This window comes from Macaca mulatta, chromosome 14 (genome assembly GCF_049350105.2).
Source record: "Macaca mulatta isolate MMU2019108-1 chromosome 14, T2T-MMU8v2.0, whole genome shotgun sequence".
NCBI lineage: Eukaryota > Metazoa > Chordata > Mammalia > Primates > Cercopithecidae > Macaca > Macaca mulatta.
Genome location: NC_133419.1, coordinates 123,955,730 through 123,973,221, shown reverse-complemented (window position 1 = coordinate 123,973,221; position 17,492 = coordinate 123,955,730). Strand labels below are relative to the sequence as shown.

Below are 17,492 nucleotides of genomic sequence, written 5' to 3'. Positions count from 1 at the left end.
GCTCTTGAGGATACCTTCTTATATGATTAAATAGAATATTATGCTAAATATTCAGCCACCCCAGCACTGGCTGTGTGGGTGGTGTGCTGGATAAAATCTTCATGAAAACGCCATCACGGGGTCATTTGTTTAATTTCCATTCTGCAAAATATAAAAATAGAACGAGCTGCCGTGAGGGGTTGAGGCTTGACAGCTTCAATGAGAAGCCTCCAAAGCACAAAAACCACGCTGTTCTGCTGGCTCACTTGCATTCTCCCTCTGCCAGAGGAAAACGGGGAAGAGAAAAAACCCGAAAGCAAGGTGCTGCTTTCACTTATCTTCTGCTCTTTTCCCCTCTTTGGCCTTTTCTTGCGTTCGCTCGCTGCATCTTCCTCTTGTTCCATCTGTTTCCTCTCCCTCCTCCTCCTTGGCTTGCTTCCTCTCTCCACCGCCCCACCCTCCCCTACCTCATCATTTCTATGTGTCATTTCTCTTTCTCTCCTTCCCAGGGACTAGTTCTCCTCCCATGCTTCCTGCACCCTCACCAGGGCTGCCCTTGCCTTCCGGGGCAGCCTGTATCTCCAGGTTTGCTGGATCTCACAAACTTTTCTAGGAATTGCTTCCTTCCATCCCCGCCTCTACCCCATCCCCTACCCCTTCCCCTAGTCCCAGACATGGAATATATCTAGAAAGATGGGATTTCAGAGATCAGTTAGATTGGATGGCAGATGAGCTGCAAAGATGACCTTTTCATACTTCCTCATCCAGATTAATATGTTTACTATCCATTGAGCTCAGCATCTCATGGGGTGGGGGGCGCAGGCAGGTAGTACATCACTGGTCTTGTGTTTTTGTACAAATCAATTTTTATTTTTATGAAGCTTTTTTAAAAAAATAAATGCAAGTTGCACTCTCCAATTCCGACCCCTGCAGCCCATGGCCACCCCCAAATTAACCCTGTTGCAAGCTTGGCTCAGAAAGGAAAAAATTCTCTTTTACCAGAAGCTCCAGAGTTGCACCAAAAGCCCATGAGGGTGCTGAGAGGAGAAAGATACTTCCTACTTTATGCCCATTAGGATCTCAAAAAGGTCTCACCATTTGACCTAGTTTCAAACCAAAGGATTCAGATTGTTTCAAGCCAGTTAGAATGGCTGATGAAACCAACACACTTTAGCTCATTCAGTATGCCTAGAATATGCCTAGAATGGGTTCTTCACCTGTGGTGCTCATGAACAACTGGAGATATTCCTCTCCCCTGCTGTAGATCACCAGCAACTTTCTGAAGACAACATCGCTGTTGGTTTAAGGAAAGCCTAAGAAGAAAGATGGTTAACAGACCACTATGTCACAGATTCATCAATGTCAACCCATCCTAGAAAAGTACTTAAGTATCTTATAGATCCGTATATGAGTCTGCTGCCACATGGTCCACCATCTAATAAATACTGTTCTCATCCTACCAATTGAGACTTTAATAAATTAAGGTGGCCCTCATAAGACTGTGTGCCTACTTACGATCCCATTTCCTAAAATACTTTCTCTCTCTCTTTCTCTGCAGTAACACTGTTTCCACTCCTCCTGCCTGTTATTGGCATTCATTATGCAGATGCGCAATGCAGACCCGCCAGGTATGAAGCAGAGCAGATACTGGAGTATACCTTAGAAGTATACTTAGAAGTCAGAGTCTGTATACACCAAAATAAAGGGTATATGGAACTCTTACAGCTAAAAGATATGTGCGGTGTTTCTGGTTTGTACGTATTGATCAAATCAAGGAACGAAGGCTTTTCTTACCATTTGAAGAATGACCATGCCTAGACAGGAAAAGAAATGTGTTTCCCAATGCACCAATCCACAGGTGCAAAAGGGGGAAAGGAGAAGAAGAACGAAACACTCTTGATCAAGCTGAAAGATCCATGAAAAGCAAGAGAATAAAGTGCAGCAGACACCCCAGGAGAAAGTGACCTCTTCTGCAGGGCAAGCAGAATGGGTGACAATGCCTAGCAATGTCGTAAACAGCAGCCCAAGGCCACAAACACTGAAAACTGCATGCCAGCTGTGCAAAAGCAGCAGACAGTGGGAGCAGCGTGGTGGAAACACCTCCGGAGTGCAGCTGCAGACCTGGGGCTGGTGATTTCAGTGACAAGCATACATATTACAGATGTGTGCATTGAGAGGGGCCACCAATGAGCTAATCTGCAAGGACATCAAATGACTACTATGGTGGAAAAGCAAAGGCTGGAAGGAGATGGCAGGGACAAATGCCATCTCCTAAGAAGGATGTGTTTTCAGCCAGGTGCAGTGGCTCATGCCTGAAATCCCGACACTTTGGGAGGCCAAGGTGGGTGGATCACGAGGTCAGGAGTTTGAGACCAGCCTGGCCAACATGGTGAAACTCCATCTCTACTAAAAATACAAAAAATCAGCCGAGCATGGTGGCAGGCGCCTGTAATCCCAGCTTCTGGGGAGGCTGAGGCAGGAGAATCACTTGAAACTGGAAGGTGAAGGTTGCAGTGAGCTGAGATTGCACCACTGCACTCCAGCCTACGCAACAAGAGCGAAACTCTGTCGAAAGAAAAGAGAGACAGAGAGAGAGAGAGAGAGGAAAAAAAGAAGAAAGAAAGAAAGAAAGAAAGAAAGAAAGAAAGAAAGAAAGAAAGAAAGAAAGAAAGAAAGAAAGAAAGAAAGAGAAAGGAAGGAAGGAGAGAAAAAGAGAGAGAAAGAGAGAAAGGAAGGAAGGAAGGAAGGAAGGAAGGAAGGAAGGAAGGAAGGAAGGAAGGAAGGAAAGAGAGAGAGAAAGGAAGAAAGGTAGATGTTACTTCATTCCAGGCCTATGATCATTGAACACAGCTGATCAAGCATCCAAATTGGGCACTCACTTTTTGTGACAATGTCAAATTGGCACCCCAGATTGACTAGGTTTTGATCAGTTGCTCATACTGGTTTCTTTCCAACACTGTCACCAAAGCACAGCCCCAAACCTCCAAAACCAAACAGCTTTTGAGCATGGATGGAAAAAACTAGAACTGCCACATGCCCTTTCAAGACCCTGGATCTCTTGAACACCAGTGACACCCAGCAGAACTCTTCATCCAAATTGCAAGGTGAGGATGAGATCTCCTGAGCAAGTTACAAATAAAGGCGCCAAAGGAAGGGGCCTTCAGGCAAACACTGGAGACCTCACTGTACACCATCAAAGGCAACTAAGGCTCTAAGATGCAGTGAAGGTGACATAAATAGGGACATTCAGTACGAGCAAGAGACATGATCTTCAAGTAAGGAACAAAGACAGGAGGCATAGTTGAATAGAGGGAATAAGAGTTACATGTCTATACTTTCCTGTCTAACCTCCTAAATATTACTAAATGAAAGAGAGAAGGGAGAGAGATAGGTGTGTGTTCCACTGGGAAGCAGGAGTGCCTCTCGTTGACTATGTCTGTTCCACAGTGAGTTTCTATATCAGATTAGGAGTACAGTGGGATCTTGGGGTAATTTTCAACCTATTTCTACTACTCAGTTTCCTGAACTCAAAGAGAGAGCCCCAGCTGAGATCCGCCCCTCTTAAAAAGTTTCCAGGCCGGGCGCGGTGGCTCAAGCCTGTAATCCCAGCACTTTGGGAGGCCGAGGCGGGTGGATCACGAGGTCAGGAGATCGAGACTATCCTGGCTAACATGGTGAAACCCCGTCTCTACTAAAAATACAAAAAACTAGCCGGGCGTGGTGGCGGGCGCCTATAGTCCCAGCTACTTGGGAGGCTGAGGCGGGAGAATGGCGTGAACCCGGGAGGCGGAGCTTGCAGTGAGCCGAGATCACGCCACTGCACTCCAGCCTGGGAGACACAGTGAGACTCCGTCTCAAAAAAAAAAAAAAAAAAAAAAAAAAAGTTTCCAGGAGAAGGGCCCCTCATCCATAAAATACTGCAAACACTATTTGTATCTCCAAAAGGTGATGTGCCCATGTGGGTGTTGGCAGAGGAGAAAGCTCAGCCCCCTGCACAAATTTCTTTGTCCTCGCCCAGAGTAGTGGGAGTTTTACATCTGCTGCTGTCATGAAACATTTTATTATTTTTTACAAGCCTTTTTAAAAATTATTATTTCCTAGGAGGAAAAAAAAATCTAGAGATTTGACAAGCATTCGTGATATGTACAGTCCTCCCACCCTACCCCTCTTCAATACTGGGCCTTGGGTGGAGTTGCCCCTCACAGGTGCTCCAGGCCCACCAGAAACGAAAGCCTGGGGGCAGGCAAGCAACTGTTTGTTCTTGTTACCTTGGTGCCTGCATATCCTGCTGAGGAACTTTTGAGGAATGAAGTTTATCCAGGCAGGAGGTTGGCTGATGGATGCAAACAAGTTGTTTGGGCTCTAAAAACTTCATTCTAATGACCACACCTTCTCATTCCTTCATCTACTCTACAAGAGTAACTCTGTTTCCCTGGGATGGAGCCTCTCACTTCCACCCTCAGAGGAAATGAGAAGTGGAGCCTTTTCCTTATCTCCCTAGGTACCTCCATGATGGACACTTTGTCTTTTTGCCAAATCTTGGACTTCTACCATGCAAGCAGAATAGGCATAATAAGACTGATGAGGCAGCCAGGTAGGGAGATGGCAGCACTGCCCAGAACAAGGGAAGCCAGTGCTTCCAGTTCAAACTTTTGCCAGCAAGATAGAGAGAAGGAGAGGCAATCTCCACGCTCAACCAGCCCTGTCCCCACTACCTGTTCTGTGCACATCTCCAGTACTGAATGGAGAAGGAAGCCAGCTGAGCCACCTCCAGAAATTCATGGAGGAGATAATCTATCTCAGAGGTTTCCTGGGGACACCAACTCTCAGGTGCAGGACGCCTCAGCCAAACCATAATCCATGTTAATAGCTTTACGTGGCCCTCGGGTAACTTTGATGTTTCACTAAGAAAATTCGGATGTAACAGCACCCCCACCCCCCACTCCAATGTTTCCACAGCCTCCAGTTTCACCCGGATCCCTCACCATCACTCGGCATCCATGTGTGTTTCTCCTAGGGCTCAGGAAGGTCAGGAAGTTCTTACCTGGATCTGCTGGGAGAGGCACTCATGTGGACACCCGGTCCGGGCGCGCGGCGGTCAGCAGCGTCCAGGGCACACCAGCTGCTGGCTACTGCTCACCACGTCTCCCCGCGAGCTTGGCTTTGCAAAGAGGAGAGCCAGTCCCATCTGGAGGAGGGGAGGAGGAGCGCGGAGCCTGAGGACACCCAAACCCGAGCGGCGGGGTCGCGCTGGAGCCCAGCTCCGCGCACTCTCGCTGCGCCCGGGCGCGCTGCACCCTCGGAGCCGGGACGGCCGGCTGCTCCCAGGCGCGGCGGGGGCCGCTGGGGCGGGAGGAAGCGGAACTCGCCCGCTCTCCGTGGGCTCGGAGCTCCCACTGCCTCGGAGGCTAGGTGTCACCGCACCGCGTTCCGTCTTTCTCTCTGTACACTAATATTGGCCCCTCCCTGTGCATCTACGTTTCTTCAATGTCCGCCCCGACTCTACCTCTGTGGTTTCCGCTCCTGTCTCCGGCTCTCCGGTCTCAGTCCCTCTCTCTCCCCTTTCATTCCCCCTCTCTCCTCTCTCTGTCTCTCTCCTCCCCTCACCCTCCCTCTCTGGGTGAAGCCTGCTGCCTGGATTCTCCCGGTATTGCCTCGCTCCAACATTTAGCACTGCAGTGTAACTCGGGGACATACAACCAGACCGTTTGTTTAAAACCAACCCTTAAAATCAGACCATTAAGTTTAGTACGGAAACCAGCGCCAGAAGCGCCGCTGCCTTGCAGCTAGGAGGAGACAGTAGCCCATCTGGAAACCAGATTATCATGTTCCACGGGAAGATATGGAAAAGGTGTAAGAAGGCGAATGGCAGAGATGAGCAGGAGTGCACAGGTGACCCGGAGGATCTTCACGATGGGGAAGCATCTGGACTGGATAGTGTTGAAAGCATGGCACTGCAAAACAGGAGGACACCAAGGAGTCGTCAGGTTCAAAGCGCTCATTTTGCAGATGAGAAAACTGAAGCTCAGAGAGGTCCAGGATCACACAGCTAGCTAGGGAGGCAGAGACTTGAGTTACCCCATTGCCAGGGCATCCAAGTTCCCAAACCTGGAAAAGAACACGTTTACCTGGGACTGGGTGTTGGGTGGCCTGGGAGGTAGGGTTGTCAGTCTAATTTATGCCAAGGGCATCCATGTCTCTGGGAGGTTGCCTGAGCCCATGAAGAAAATGCGATCAGCTGATTTACAAGTTCACACCCCACTCTCAGCAGAACCACTTCTAAGCCCTCTCCTTGTAGGAAGACCAGGAAGAATGAAAACCACCAGAGGTGCCACAGTGCTGATTTTGTTGGCGACCACTCTAAAAACTTGAAAGGGTGAAATGACAAATCTTTCTTCATTGCTTTCTCCCAGAGACCCAGCTAACAAGATCTGCTTTTTAAAACCCCCATTTTCCACTTATTACTTTCCATCCTCCTCTCCACCTTTCATGTCATTCTAACCACTCTCTGACACAGATATTTTTATGTTACCCACAAAAGAGACACATTTTCCCCCATTTGCTTCTTACACCTACACTAAAATACTACCTAGTGGTGAGAGCTTATAAATCAAAAGAGATTTCTCACTGGAAGACTGCCGAGGGGGTTGTGGCACTAATTTTCCTTTCCCAGAAGATGCTATTATCCCTGGCAGAGTCTTCTCCCTCCCAATGTCCTTCTCTCGGACATTCACTGGACTCCTCTGGAACTGCTTCTCAGGGCACCCTCTCTCCAGATCCTTCCGACCAGGTGATTTCCAATATTTTGCATGCACTCATACACTCTCTTTTGGGAAGTCGTGATAACCTATTCCACAATTGCGTGCACTGAGGTAACTCAGAGAATAATGAAAGCTCCCTTGCAGTTATACTATTAATCAAGAAGAGTTCTTTAGTCAAATTGTGGCCTTTGAGAAGCCGATTGCCAAGTAAGAGTTTGAACTCTGGGGCTGAAAATGCGAACGTTGGCCTGTATCATCTCCAGGCCTCCTAGCTCCATGAATCTATGATGATGACTGAATCTACAGGACATGATGAAAAATTAAAACACATGGAAAACATGGCGAGGCATGGTGACTCATGCCTGTAATCCCAGCACTTAGGGGGGCCAAGGCAGGCAGATCACTTGAGGCCAGGAGTTCAAGACCAGCCTGGTCAACATGGCAAAACCCTGTCTCAACTAAAAATACAAAAATTAGCCAGGCGTAGTGGCATGCACCTGTGGCCCAGCTACTCTGGGGGCTGAGGCATGAGAATCACTTGAACCTGGGAGGCAAAGATTGCAGCAAGCTGAGATTGCGCCACTGCACTCCAGCCTGGGCAACAGAGTGAGACTCTGTCTCAAAAAACAAAAACAAAAGCAAACCACATAGAGAACACATTCCTAGATTCTGAGACTTTAAAATTAAAACACCAATGGTCTATTAGTTCCAACCTCTTGATTTCCAGTTACCAGAAGTGTGATTCTGAGCAAGTTTTAAACTTTTTAAAGCTTCATAGGGTTGCAAAGATTAACATAACATCTTTAAATTTTCTGGTACATAGTAAGTGGTAAATAAAAATGTTAAATTACTTTTCTTTCTTTCTTTCCTTCCTTCCTTCCTTCTTTTTTTTGAGACTGAGCCTTGCTCTGTTGCCCAGGCTGGAGTGCAGTGGTGCAATCTCGGCTCACTGCAGCCTCTGCCCTGTGGGTTCCAGCGATTCTCCTGCCTCAACCTCCTGGGTAGCTGGGATTACAGGCGCACACCACCATGTCCGGCTAATTTTTGTATTTTCAGTAGAGACGGGGTTTCGCCACGTTGGCCAGGCTGATCTTCAACTCCTGACCTCAGGTGATCCACCTGCCTCAGCCTCCCGAAGTGCTGAGATTACAGGCGTGAACTATCGCACCTGGCCTTTGCTTCTCTTTCTAAACTGCTCAAAATTGATCTCTACCTGGAAGCATTCCAACTACATCTCAATCACTCATGATCTCATTAATCCTTTACTTAAGATCCTTTTAAACCAGTTTATTTCATTTAAATGTACTTTTATCTTTTCCATATTTCCTTTTTTATTTGGCAAAAATTTATTAAACATTTATTATGTGCTGCCAGGTACTATACGCTGCTCTAACCTACATGTATTTCTTTTATCTAATTTAATATTCTAGCCAGGCATGGTGGCTCACACCTGTAATCTCAGCACTTTGGGAAGCCGAGGCAGGAGGATTGCATGAGTCCAAGAGTTCTATGTTCACAACACCATCTCACAAAAAATATAAAAATTAGCCAGGCGAGGTGGTGTACACCTGTGCTCCCTGCTGCTAAAGAGGCTGAGGTAAGAGGATTGCTCGAACCTGGAAGGTTGATGCTGCAGTGAGCCATGATCATGCCACTGCACCCTAGCCTGGGATGACAGAGGGAGACCCTGTCTCAAAAAGTAAAATAAAATAAAATTCCCAGAATTAGGAATGTATTTTCTCTGTTTTAATCTTTCATCATGTCCTGTGGATATAGCCATAGTCACAGATATATTGAGCTAGAAGGAGGCCTGGAGATTACACAGATCAACTTTCTCATTTTACAGCCCAAAGAGGAAAACTGATGTACACACATCGATAAAGCTGAAATGGAGCTAGTCTTTGGCCTCCTAATCCAGTGTCCTTTGCACTATGCAAACATTTCTTGACATCTGTTCCATGGAACACTATTTCCTTGCAATATTAATATATGGCATTCCAACAAAGGGTTCTACGGCCAAGTGTGTTTGGGAAATAATGAGTTAAGCAAAGTAAATAAGTCATTTTTCATTTGGTTTTTTTTTTTTAATTGCAAGGCTTTTCAGAGCCTTTACTATGTTTATGGGCATCATGAATTTCCAAGAGAGGGATATACAGTGTCTCAGTTATTAATATTGAATCAGGAAATCCTTCCTTGTAGAACATCTTGAGGAATTAATGATCTAAGACACAAATTTAGGGAACACTATGCTACACCCTGAAAACACCAGCAGCCCATGTGACTGCCCAGTCTTTGTGACCTCCACAGAGAAGACCAGTTAGTGTTAACTCATCCTAGGCATTTGGTGAGTGCTGTTTCTAGGTCTAGAAACTTACCAGGTTAATGCGTCCTTAGATCAAAGGGGAACACGTCACCTTGGGTATGCTCTTCTCTGAGTTCCTTGCTTGGCATGGAGAAAGGGAAAGCAGTTGCTTCAGTCGATCTCCCCTGTTTGACAGACTTGGCCAAGCTGCAGAGATACAGTTTTCTGTCCCTGCTTTTCCCTTCTGTCCTCCCAGGGCAAATTTTCAGACCACTTGGGCTGTATAGCAAGGTGGTTAAGAGCATGGATTTTAAAGCTAGACCTTCCTAGGTATTAATCTCATCTGTATTTCTCACTAATTTTGGGATACTGGACAAGTTGCTTAACCTCTTAAGCCTTGGTTGTCTCATTCATAAAATCAGCATAATAACACTAGACAATAATATTATCGTATATAAACCCCTGGCACAGAGTTAACACCCAAAACTCTAGCAGTATTCCTAAGTCATAGAGCATTGTTGTCAATATATAGCTTGGTGATACAGAGAGTTGTGCTGAACCCAAGAGCTCACAGAACCCAGAACGCAAAGTCAATCTTTCTCTTTCTTTTCTTCCTAGGCAGTACTAAGCCTATTATAGTCATCCCAACAACTGCTGTGTTCCTCCAGAGCTAGGAGGAAACGAGTACTAGATACTTTGAGTAAGCTCCAAAATATCTCAGTAGTAGATACTTTTGAGCAAGCCCAGAAATGAACAAAAAAGGATACTAATTGTTCATATAACTAAAAGCTTCCTTTAATTGAGCAGCTACTAAACACCAGGCACTGTGCTAGGGAATTTACAATAATCTATCTATATCTATATCTATATCTATATCTAATCTAGCTATACTCCTTACAGCCACTTCAAGAGGGAGGTAACCATATCCTTACTTTGAAAATTTAGAAAAAAAAAACCCGAAAGTTTAGAAAATGTATGAAGTGAGACACCAAATTAATCCAACGACAAAATGTAAAACTACCAGCTTCCCTGTAGTCATTTCAGCCTTAGGTGAATGTAGGCATATTGTGTACTAGAATACACTTTATGGGACGTGGTGGGGCTGGGAATGTTTCTCTTTTTCTGGAGCAATTGTGGAACAGATGTTAATTAATGCCCAATTAAGTTAGAAATGGAACCAAGCAAATTAGTTTCTCACTTGTGTCCGTCAAGGTCCTGCTCACTGGATTCTGTGTTTAGCAGCCTAGAACATGGGAAGCTTCCAGGGCTCCCATTAGCCCACTAAAAGAAAACAGGGCATTAGGTGATCAGAGAGGACATTTTGTATCAACAGAGAAATAAAGACATAATTTTCTTCCTACCACTAGTAGGAACACGAGCATGTGGAATGAGGACAGTGAATGAGAGCTTCCTCTTTCCCTCTTTCTCACCCAAAATATCCTTTTGGATCCCTCCACATCACCCTACCCTTCCTCCCCAGCAAGAAAGCCACATCTAGGGCGAAAACGTGACTCCTTCCCCACTAAGTCGCTGTCATTAGCTGTAGTTCATTCTTCCCAGTCCCTTCCCAGTGCAATTAAGTCAAATCATCAGGTGACCTTTGGTAGCAGCCTTAGGATAAGAAAAGAGCCGGTTTTACCCACTCCAGGAGGTCAAAACCCCAACTCCTGACACAGAACACAACACTCTATTTTTGTCAAGGCGATTTGAAGAGACACCAAGCTAGTAAGAGAGAAAAGGCAAGAGAGAAGAGCAAAAGCTTTGTTATTTCTCCAGGCAAAATACAACAAGAAACTTCTATTGTAATAATGGCACCTGCAGAACTGAGATTGGAGAGGACAAAACCACCCAAATGTTCACATCCTCTCATCAGGGGATTCCACTGAGTTTCCCTTTCTCAGAAAGATCTGCAATGTGAGTGTGTGGATGTGTATGGATTAAGGGGCTAGGGTGGGTAGGGGGTGGATAAAAAGCCAACATTTTAAAATAACTACTACATTTCAGATATTGTACTGAGTGCTATCAATATAAGATTTTTCTGTAACCCTCACAGTCACCCCGTGAAGTTTGTTTAATTATCTCTACTTTATAGAGATATCTACTTTATAGATAATTCTATAAATTAAGAATAATTTATAGAAAAGATGCTGATTCTTAACAATGGTTAAGTAACTTGCCAAAAGCCACATGGTAAGTATATAATGTGAGAATCGAAATCCTTTGGGCCGGGCGCGGTGGCTCAAGCCTGTAATCCCAGCACTTTGGGAGGCCGAGACGGGCAGATCACGAGGTCAGGAGATCGAGACCATCCTGGCGAACACGGTGAAACCCCGTCTCTACTAAAAAAATACAAAAAACTAGCCGGGCGAGGTGGCGGGCGCCTGTAATCCCAGCTACAAGGGAGGCTGAGGCAGGAGAATGGCGTAAACCCGGGAGGCGGAGCTTGCAGTGAGTTGAGATCCGGCCACAGCACTCCAGCCTGGGCGACAGAGCGAGACTCCGTCTCAAAAAAAAAAAAAAAAAAAAGAAATCCTTTATGACACATAAGAATCTCTACTGTGTCTACTGTCTCACATTTGAATATAGCATTTCAGTGTAGCCACATTCTTGTTGGCTAGCAAACAATCTTTTCAGATAGATCCAACACTTCTCCCCATTTGTACAAAAGGAAGCTGAGGCTCCGGGAGGTGAAGGAAATTCATCGAGGTTAACACAGGTAGAAAATCGCAGTGCTGGTCTTGAATTCTGCCCCTCCACTGCTCTAGCAAAAGAGGCATTTTCCAGATTTTGGAATCCTAATGCCCTCATGAATCTAAAAACATATCATTCCTTAAAGAATGCTCCTGATAAATTTCCATGACCAAGCCAGTCATCAGAAAGGTCAAATGCTAGGCACAAAATTAAAAAAAAAAAAGGAAGAAAGAAAGAAAAGGCCATAGCAAGGCCAGATAACTCCTTGGGATTTCCAGCCATTGAGCAGAGTTTTCAGGAGCTAGAATCTTTCTCTCTGCCTCTCACAGACCTTCAGGCTAAATGTTCAGTTTTTGCTGTGCCAAAAAGAATAGAAAAGACATAATAATAATTATAATAATAGCATATACTTATTTAGTTCTTACAAATTTCAGACATTATTAGAGGTGCTTTACATTTTAGTTACTCATTTAATTGTGAGTCATGCTGTGAAGTAGGTACTATTATCATCTCTGTTTTATAGGTGAGGAAATGAAGCACGGACTGGTGAAGTAATTTGCCCAAGGTGAGACAGCGAGTAAGAGCAGAGTCGGGAGTTAAAACCAGAGTCTGATACCAGAGTCCAGGTGCAAAATTGCTGCTGGCTGGATGTTCTGATGAAGTCCTCTGAATCCCAGCTTACCAGGGATCAGGGAGGCTCTGAGGTCAGCGCCCACGTCTGAGGGAGGGGTGCCCTGGGACGCCATTCCCTTCCCCAAGGCTGGCCTTTGCCCATGGACACTTGGCTACTTCACTCTGGCCCTCTCCCTGCCAGCTTCACCAGCTGCCCCTTGTCAGCCCAGCACAAAGAGAAGCCAGATTGGTTGGGGGAGGGGCGGCCATGCCTGCACTATCCCTCTTGCCAAGTAGGGAACTTCTCTTCCCCTCCTCCTTTTCCCGGGAGCTCCCATCTGGCCTGTATCACCAGCTTATTTGTGCTTCGAAAAGCCAGCTTGCAAGTGAGGGAAATGGGATTCAGTCCTATGAACCACGTCTACTAATCCAATCAGGGGCATTTTCCCCGATTATGGGCACCACCCAACCCTGCAGGGCCTACGGCAGGCTCGGAAAGAAGGCTCTGCCAGGAGCATGGCCACAGAGAGGGATGAGGGCACATATGATGTAGGTGTGCCCTCGAGGATCTCCGAAAGACGTCTGTCATCCTCTTTCCCCACTGGGTGCTGTGGCTCATGGTTGGAGAAACAGAGGCAAAAAGATACCAGTGAGGTATGCGAGAGTGGCAACTTGAGCTGGTGGATAAACACAAGCGAGAGCTCAGGAGGTCCACGCTCTTTTTGTTCAAAGTTCGCTGGAATCAAGCTGTGTGACCATAGGAAAGTTACTTCTCTTCTTTGAGTCTCACTGTTTCTCATCTACAGAATAGGAGTATTTTGTTTTGTTGTTTTGTTTTTGGGACAGAGTCTCGCTCTGTCACCCAGGTTGGAGTGCAGTGGCACGATCTCTGCTCACTGCAACCTCAACCTCCAGGGTTCAGGCAATTCTCCTGCCTCAGCCTTCTGAGTAGCTGGGATTTCAGTCGTGCGCCAGGCTAATTTGTGTGTGTGTGTGTTTTGTTTGTCTTTTGTTTTTTGTTTTTTTGGAGACAGAGTCTCACTCTGTTGCCCAGGCTGGAGTGCAGTGGCACGATCTGGGCTCACTGCAACCTCCGCCTCCTGGGGTTCAAGCAATTCTCCTGCCTCTACCTCCCAAGTAGCTGGGATTACATACCCATGCCACCATGCCCAGCTAATTTTTTGTATTTTTAGTAGAGACAGGGTTTCACCATGTTAGCCAGGATGGTCTCAATCTCCTGACCTCGTGATCCTCCCGCCTCAGCCTCCCTAAGTGCTGGGATTACAGGCATAAGCCACCATGCTTGGCCCAATAGGAATGTTGAATTAGATGGATCCCATGAGGTTCCTTCCTTATTGTATGAAATGGAAAGGCTCCTCCAAGGTGTACTTCTTCAAGGAGGCAATTGGGACAGAGCCCAAAGTGGCGCTCCATCCCCCTCTGTCCCTCCCTCCAGACATTTCCTGGCATCTCTAGTGCACACGGGACTCCCATTCCCTAGGACTCTACCCATTGGCATGACATCATGGGCACTTGTGCAGGCTGCTGTGCCAGAGTCTTTGACCCTGAAAGGGTGACTCCAGCACTTCCTTTTACTCCAAACAGCAAGTGCTCTAACTCTGGGTTCTAAGAAGCATCATGTCCCAGGCTCACAGATTCTCATCCACTGCAAATCTTAGGGTTAGATCTTTCTTTTTCTTTGGACTTTGCTTTTCTCTTTTGAATAATACAAAGAAAAAAAATAACAGAATGAAACCATATGGGACGCCAGGCAATTAGCTAATAAGTTTTGCAACATGAAGTGTCTCACAAAGAAAATCTATCAGACACCTCAACCATGTCAGACTCCATTCTTATAGGCAGTGGCTATTGAGAACAGCAACTGGTAAGATGCTTTATTTTTAAATGAGTTTTCCAGGTCTAATTTCTCCTAGCCTGAAAGAAATGATGAGGCTAGAAAGAAATCAGGTTGGATCACGTGAGGAAAAAGTAGCATCAGGAAGCCAATATGGTGTCTTGGATTGTAGTACAAATCTTATGGGTGGGTGCTGAGTCTTGATTAGATGGCTTCATACAGCACTAAGTATAGCACCACATGCCAACAAGCAATCAGTAAAGCCTTTTAGTAGCGATGGCTGATGATGAAATGCCCTATCTTTTGTCAAAGTCCCATTGCTTATTCTGTGACACCAGATTCTCCACCTAATGTTAGAGACTACAGAATTGGAGTTTAGCTGCAAGACATTCCAAACAAAGGATCTCAGACCCAAAAGTTAAGTCTTCTGCTATGGATGGGGCCTATGCTTGGGGACAGACACAGTAGCAGATAATGAGAAAGAGCCCATCCTGGCAAATGGCACATGACATCTGGAGATACTGACAAGCATTAGGAAGTGATCTGAGCAGAAAGGTTCCCAAAATAGAAGACACTCTAAAGACGGGATGCAATGACACAGGCAATGTGGGCTGTTCCGTGGGCAACAAGGAGGTCAGCAGGTGTCCAGTGTCTGGGTCCCCTCCCTGAAAGGGCAAATGAGAACAAACAGGGATCTGGGAACTGGGTAGGTTATAAAGTCAGAACCACTTGAAGATTAGAAAGGTAAGGACCAAGATTACATCACCAGCATGTGGCAGAGCTGAGATACAAACTCAGGGAACCAGAGTCCATATCCTGGATACTTAACTACTTTACTCTGCTTCCAGAACTAGGCTGGGGCTACATGTTAAGGCAGTTTAGGGGCCTGAAGGGAACCCAGGAGGTCATTACAGAGTCAATCTTAGACAATGTTTACTGACTGACTATAAACTATCATGGGAAAAGCCTCTCCTGGAGGCCCTAATAGGAGACACTACAGACATGGCAGGCAAGCAATTAGAACCAGGAAGTGGAACCCCAATTCAGTGAACACTCCTAGGGAGAGCCTCTAGTCACTCTAAATTAGTCCAAATGTCTATACTCAGACGATTTCATTCCAGAGTGCTAAAATTACACACCAAATGCAATCACAGACCAACAGTCAGTAACTCTGAGAAATCATGGGCAAGTAAAGGACTGAATTCTTGAGTTCAACTGTAGTTTCCAGAAAAGCAGAGGTTGGAGAATCTCTAACAAAGCAGTAAGAGAGATGATTAAATACATAATTTAGCAAAGGAGAATCAATCCAGAGTTCCTAGGTTCCAGTCACACCAATATAGATTAATTTACTGTTTGGACAGTCTTACTGTAGAAGTCAAAATACACTTTTAAAATCCTTGTGTACACCTTTCATTCACTCAACAAACATTAATGAAAAATCTACTGTGTGGGATTGTCCTGGTCCATTTTCTATTGGTATAACTGAATGTCAGAGACTGTAATTTATAAAGTAAAGAAATTGATTTCTTATGGCTCTGGAGACTGGAAAGTCCAAGGTCAAGGGACTTCATCTGGTGAGAGCCTTCTTGCTGGTGGAGACTTTCTGCAGAGTCCTAAGGTGGCACAGGGCATCACACAGTAAGCAAGCTCATGAGAGAACCAAACTGGCTTTTACAACAGACCTACTCTCATGATAACCCATTAATCCATTAATCTGTGAGTAGATTAATCCATCCATGAGGGCAGAGCCATTATGACCCAATCCATTCTTAAAGGCTCCATTTCTTAATACTGTTACATTGGGAAGTAGATCTCAATATGAGTTTTTGAGCCGATAAACATTCCAACCATAGCAGGAACATACTAGCTGACTAGAAAATTAAAAATCTTTTCTCTCACTTAGTCTTCAGAAAAGAGTCAGAAACTCAGTATGTAAACAATATTCCAGATAAAGTTAAGTGCTACGAAAAAAGTTAAGTATGGCAATGGATTACAGAATGATTAAGAATGAGGGTCTCCGTTAGCCAGGATGGTGGAGAAGCTTCTTCAAAGGTATTGGAGCCAAGGCCAGGATAAGAAGAAGCCTGACATGTCAAGACCGAGGGAGAAATTGTCTCAGGAAAAAGAATGAGTGAGTGTAAAGTTCCATATATTTGAACAAGTTTGGCATGTTTCAGAAATTAAAAGATGACCACCAAGCCTACCCTACAGGGAGGGAAGGGATAGAAGAGAAAGGGAGCTGGGGAAATGGAGAGCTTCACAAGCTTTTGTGGGCTGTGGTCAGGAGTTCAGATTTTGCCCTCAGAGAAATGGGAAGTAATTGAAAAATTTAAACAGGGAATGATATGATTCAAACTCCTTTTTAAAATTTTAATTTAACAATTTAATTTTTAAACTTTGTTTAATTTTTAATTTTTTTTAAGGGGCAAGATCTGGTTCTGTTGCCCAGACCGGAGTGCAGTGGCGCAATCATAGCTCATTGTAACCTCAAACTCCTGGGCTCAAGCTATTCTCCCAACTTAACCGCTCACGTTTTTTCATTTTTGAACTGATAATCATAGTTATATATATTTTGGGAGTACATGTGATATTTTGATACTTGTATACAATGTGTTATAATAAAATCAGGATAATTGAGATATCCATCACCTCAAACTCAAATTACCTTTTTTTTTTTTTTTTTTTGAGACAGAGTCTTACTCTGTCACCCAGACTGGAGTGCAGTGGCACGATCTCACTGTAGCCTCAAACTCCTGGGCTAAAGTCATCCTCCTGTCTCAGCCTCCCGAGTAGCTGGGACCACAGGCATGTGCCACCATACCTGGTTATTTTTTATTATTATTATTATTTTTTTTTTTTGAGAGGGAGTCTCACTTTTTTTAGCCCAGGCTGGAGTGCGGTGGCGTGATCTCAGCTCACTGCAAGCTCCGCCTCCCGGGTTCACGCCATTCTCCTGCCTCAGCCTCCCCAGCAGCTGGGACTACAGGCGCACGCTGCCATGCCCGGCTAATTATTTTGTATTTTTAGTAGAGACGGGGTTTCACCGTGTTAGCCAGGATGGTCTCGATCTCCTGACCTCGTGATCCTCCCACCTCAGCCTCCCAGAGTGCTGGGATTACAGGTGTGAGCCACCGCGCCCAGCTCAAATTACTTTTTAAGAAGATGGCTCTGGCTGCCATGTGGAGAACAGTTTGGAAGTAGAGCAAGGGTAAACCCGGGGAAACCAGTTAGAAATCCAATGATTTTGTTTAGAGGAGAGAAGCTGGTGGCTTGCACAAAGGTGGTCCCAGTA

The 17,492-nt window shown here is 45.3% G+C and overlaps 1 protein-coding gene across 8 annotated transcripts in view; it reads right to left on the bottom strand.

Annotated features, from left to right (window-relative positions):
- Positions 1 to 5,625, bottom strand: part of GRAMD1B (GRAM domain containing 1B) — a 269,048-nt gene extending 263,423 nt beyond the window's left edge. For 6 of the 8 annotated variants that reach the window (XM_015115996.3, XM_077964549.1, XM_077964551.1 and 3 more), the window contains exon 1: positions 5,024 to 5,625. Coding sequence is in view for 2 of the 8 variants with exons in the window: in XM_028834105.2 (XP_028689938.1) it covers positions 5,024 to 5,049 (26 nt within the window). In the remaining 6 variants the exon portion in view is untranslated. The remainder of the gene's footprint in view (positions 1 to 5,023) is intronic. The other 2 variants (XM_028834105.2, XM_077964555.1) reach the window with 1 other exon arrangement.
- Positions 5,626 to 17,492: the final 11,867 nt, after the last annotated feature.